The 5,054-nt window shown below is 44.5% G+C and overlaps 1 protein-coding gene across 10 annotated transcripts in view; it reads right to left on the bottom strand.

Annotated features, from left to right (window-relative positions):
• LOC112160142 (R3H domain-containing protein 1) overlaps positions 1–5,054 on the bottom strand; it is a 42,560-nt gene that overhangs the window by 22,411 nt on the left and 15,095 nt on the right. For 8 of the 10 annotated variants that reach the window (XR_002921615.2, XM_024294522.1, XM_024294523.2 and 5 more), the window contains exons 4-5: positions 4,008–4,025; positions 3,569–3,658 (exon numbers count right to left, since the gene is read on the bottom strand). The exons of 1 other annotated variant lie outside the window; for it this stretch is intronic. Coding sequence is in view for 8 of the 9 variants with exons in the window: in XM_024294522.1 (XP_024150290.1) it covers positions 3,569–3,658; positions 4,008–4,025 (108 nt within the window). In the remaining variant the exon portion in view is untranslated. The remainder of the gene's footprint in view (positions 1–3,568; positions 3,659–4,007; positions 4,026–5,054) is intronic. One more of the 10 variants, XM_024294526.2, reaches the window with a different exon arrangement.

Genomic DNA, 5,054 nt, shown 5'->3' with positions numbered 1-5,054 from the left:
ATTGACTTTTTTTTCCTTTTGATGGACAAGATTTTAATTTAAAAGGTGGCTCGAAAATGACGGCGCTTCAGGACGCGGGTTAATTAGACGGTGTCATGTGCAACAGAGGCCACAGCCAGACACTTAATAAAGCCTCCTGTTTTATCACCCGGAGCCGGGTCCCTGCCCGCGATAACGCGCCCAGGAATTCAAGATCACTATGACAATTAATCTTCCAGATTAGCTTGTTTTTATTAAACCGTCTGAATAAAACATGAACCTCCGTCTAAAATTAAACAACACAGCACATTTCATTCCATTAAAACAAACAAGATGAGGGAGGGGGGGGTTACTGTAATCCCCTCGCCAACTGTTCGGAGTTCTTGAAATCGATGGAATCTGGCTGGAAGACCGTTTATCCTCGACACGTAACTTTTAAAATTCTGTTCTGCGGAGCTGAATCTGATTTGCTTTTCAATGAAAGGAAAAGCGGCGCCACCACCACCAGCGCCGCAGCACTGTAAGTGGATTAAACACAGGTCTGGGAACATCAGAGAGGCTTGCGGGGGAGAGGCGGCGGCGACGAGGGGAGAAGTGTGACCTGGCGGAGGGAGAGACGCTTGTAACCAAAAAAAGAAGGTCAAGAGTTTGATCCCCGTAACAGCTGTGGAGCAAGATAATGAAATGCCGCGTCTCTCCCCGGCGCTCCAAGACGAGCAGATCGCATGTGAGAATGTAAAATGGAAATGAGGGAGCCACTAATTGCCAGAGCGGGAACCGGCAGCGGGGCCCGCCGCGGTGGAAGTGACAGGGCTGTTGCTGCGCGTCTTCGTCAAAGCGAGGAAGAAGAAGAAGAAGAAGAGAGAACGTTTCTTCTCCTCCCTTCGGGCTGGAGCGGCGAGGTTCGGCGCTTAACGCCACCCTCGGCACGGGGAAGCGGCGCGTTGATGTGCAGCTGTTGTGAGACGCCTCATTTGTTTCCTGACATCCATTTACCTCTAGATAAAAGGAGGAACAGCGTGAAAATGATGGTCGTGTGAATGCGTAATGAACGTGCTGTCAGTCGGAAACAAAAAAGGTGCGGCAAGCGCTCGCCTCCCCCCTGCCCCCCTCCCTCTGACTTGGAAATGACAGCCAGGACACAATGAAAGGCCAGATGCAGATTCTCAGGGAGCCTTTAGAGCCGAGACGGTACAGTCAAGTGGCGAACAATGAGACGCATTCGTCTTCTGGTGCCGTACCGAGCACCTCTAGGTGAGTTGGCTCTGGAGGAGTTTCCACTTTGGGGGGGTGGCGGCAGCAGTGGGGGGGGCGAATATTGGGGAGTATTCAATTAGAGCGCTCCGCGGCTCTGTGTAGCTGACGTGTGGAAATTGTAATTTCCTCGACATGATTGATGGCAGTAATACAGGCCGTCGTGTGAGTGCAGCCAACGCTGTGGGAATAACACCGCCCTGTGGTCATGGAGCTCAATGCTGACTGGCTGGAACAGATTCACCTGGGGGGGTGTGTGTGTGTGTATGTGTGTGTGAGGAAGCCCGCCAAGAGTTGTGCAGAGTGGTGTGTAATTGAGAACGTTAGATTAAGGAGGAGGGTGTGCCTGGAGGTATGGTGTAAAAGAAAGGTTGACTTAGCAAAGTAATGGCAGCTGGAGCTCTGCCGGTTCGGTTTTTGATGATGTGACGTTTCCACGGCGCAGTCGGGTAGTTAATCAAAGCCGTCAGAGAAAAAAAGCTGTTTGTAAAGCATCACAGGCTTATCTGCTACAACGTAATGGGATTAAATTATTAATCCATTTAAGGTCAGTGCTTTTAAAAACACAATGAACAGGCTTTGGCTTCAAAAACAGAACATGACAGTATCATCTGCAGAGGGGGGTTCCACGACAAAACGTTACCAAATGATTTTAAAGAACTCTTCAGATGTGGGTCCAGAAAAAAAATGTAAGTTTAAATAAAAGGTTTGGAAGATGGTTTAAGGTCAATCCTTTTAAAAACACAATAAATAGATGAGAGTATCATCTGCATACAAGGGTTTCACAAGAAGATAAGGAGTTTTAAAATCTTTAGAAATGGATAAAAAAAAATAAGTACATGAAATGTAACTTAAAAAAAGAAGACAGATTTGAACATGATTTATGGTCAGTACTTTAGAAAAACCTTTTTGGGTTTGGCTTCAACAACAGAACATGAGGGTATTATCTGCGTAAATGAGTATCAACAAGAAGTTAGGAAGTTTACAACAATATTTCTAGAATCTTTACAAAATAGATAAATGAAAAGCAACTTAAAAAAGATATGATTTAAGGTCAGTGCTTTTAAAAACACAATGAACAACTTCCACAACGTAAATGGGTTCCACAAGGAGTAAAAACGTAAAATAAAAAAGAAAAATACGTTTGTTTTGGGGTAAATTATTTTGCTAAAAAGTGTTTTTTAATCAGCTAAAATTAATTATGAATGTTTGATAGATGGTGAAGCACAAAGCCAGATAATAAGACACTTTCCTGTCAGTTTTTGTGTAATTGTGTGCTAAGGAGACTAAAAAAACAAACATCAGAGAATTTATGACACTATTGAAGAGGAGACTGCTCTAAAAGTTATGTTTAAAACAAAAAGTGCAGTTTTGAAACAAATACTCAAGAACTAAATTTAAAAATAGGTATACTTCTACCATTAATGAAGGATAATCTGCATTTGAGGGCAGCATTTGGAGTTGTTTTAACCAATATTAAAAAAAAATTAAAACAAAGTTTGGGTTTCTTTTTGCTTTTTATTGGCAGAGAATTCTAAGGTTTGCAACAAACTTTTTTTTCATTTGCAATTATTGGAGTTTAAGGTTCCACATCAGTAAAAACATGAATGTGTTCTGCATTTTCTGTGTGATATTTAAACAAAAGACATGTTTTTCTATGTTTGGTAAATTTGCTTTGATTGATAAAAGAAACATCAAAAGAATTAATCGTAGTAAAGCAAATGTTTTTTGTTTCAGGACAGCATTAATTGCTAAATTACTGAAGCATTTTTAGCTTTGACTACACAATCAGAATTTTATTTATTTATTATTTCTAACCAATTGTATTTGGTTAGAAAACATTTTTACTGTAATATATGACAAATAAACTTTTAGCTATAAAATTGTTTTTTACAATAAAAAAACAACTGAAAGCTGATTTAATCTTTAAAATTACATTTAAAAGCAAATCAAATCTTGAATTTGATTAATCAAAATTGTTATTTTAAATAAAGATTAATATTTCTTTTAACCCAGTTGAACTTGCGGTCAAAGATTTAGTAATTTGTGATTTTTTTTTGAGAACATCTTAAAACTTTTGTCAGGTTTCTGCAGATTTAGGACCTCCATAGCAACCAGCTACATCGCACTTGAGCACAGATTATGGGATGCCACACTTGCATTAATGCAAAATCAGAGCTCATTAAAAGAGGGGAGAACAGCTCAATTAAAGGGCCCCACCCCCTTCTGATTATAATAACTTTCAGTGCACTGATTGTGATATGGGGCTGGTTTCCACCAGCAGGTTTAGCACAACACAAGGTCAAAAACACTCAGGCCGTGGCGGGAGGTTTACCTGCGGTGCTGCCGGAGGCTCGGGAATGGGGCAAGGGAAGGATTCTTCGCACACTGCCAGGCTCCGCACGAGCTTTAGCCTGGTGCTGGACTAATGGGGGGGAGGATGCAGGTAGGTGGGCACAGTTAGAAACCATGCACACACACAAGGACAAAATGCTTCAACATCACAGCAACAAGCCGGAGAGAGACATGGGAAAAAAAACTATCCATTCCTGCAGGCAAACGCTTCCCTTCTCGACTGGCTTTCTTGGGCTTTTTAAAAGCTTCAGACATTTAAAAAAAAAATCCTAATGTTTTTGTTTATGGAACATCAGCAGCAGCGGCGGTGGCGTGCACACTAACGCTGCTGCTGCACCAAGCATCTCAACTCCAGAAAAAAAAAAAAAAGAAACAAGTCCGAGCATCTGTGTGCAGCATGCAGGGCGAGCAGACTGTACCTTAGAGGGCTTCACAGGCTGGACAGGGCAGGTGGGGAGGGGGTGGAGAAGCATTTAGTCAATCCAGTGACTCTGAATTCATCAGAACTCATATAAACTCGATTGCTTTCCTCTCTTTGAAATGTCCAACAAAGCAAAACTAAAAGAAAATGTCACTTCCTGAGAGGGGGGGCGGGTTTCTGCAGAGATGCACAGAATTTGGCGGAATCCTCCCTCAAAACAAACCCAATGAAAGAACCAAAGTGGCACAGATTTGGATGGCGAGGGGGGTGTTCTGTTCCTCTCTGATCCATTTAGCTGTCATGTGAAGCGGGCTCTTAAGGTGATGTTGCAGGAAGCCGGGAGAGAGAGGCTAGCCGCCCATCCGTGCGCTTTCTGCACCAGTGCACGTGTGTGTGTGTGTGTGTGTGTGCGTGTAAACAGAAGGTTTCTCAGCAGCAGCAGAAGAGGAGAAGGGAGGGGGGGGCAGATCTGGCAGAGCAGCCATTTCAGTCTGAATTGTACCGGTGCCCAGCGCCCTGCTTCCCGACGCGTGTGCACTCACACGCACAGCTCTGTCCTTCCTACCTGTCCTCTAACCAAAAAAAAAAAAAAAAATCAAAGGGCGCCCCCTCCCATCCGCCATCGCTGAGCTCCAGGCCAAATAACACCTATAAAAAATTGAGGAGGGCTTCTGTTTGCCCGCCTGCGACCTGTTCTGTTTGAGGTAATATGGATGTAGAGGAGGGCTTGGGAGGGGGGGGTTAGCCTGGGACCGTGCGCGCACCGCTACACCAGCTAATTGAGCGGCGTGGGGCCGGAGGGGAGCGCACAATGCCGGCAGGAGATAAAGGAACGGGGGGGGAGGAAAGGGCTGAAGTCAGCAGAAGTAGGGCGGCCAGCGGCCACCTGCCCCGCTGCAGAGGACACCGCTCCGCTCCGGAGGCAGATGGTGCCAAAGTCATTCCGACTTTCCTCTGCCGGAATGCTTTCCCCGCATCCCAGCAGATTCCTTACTAGTCTTTGCCCCAAATGGACACGGGCGCCAACCAGGACGTAATAATTGGG

This window comes from Oryzias melastigma, linkage group LG2 (assembly GCF_002922805.2).
Source record: "Oryzias melastigma strain HK-1 linkage group LG2, ASM292280v2, whole genome shotgun sequence".
In the NCBI taxonomy this organism is placed as follows: Eukaryota; Metazoa; Chordata; class Actinopteri; order Beloniformes; family Adrianichthyidae; genus Oryzias; species Oryzias melastigma.
This window is presented reverse-complemented; position numbering and strand designations above follow the sequence as displayed.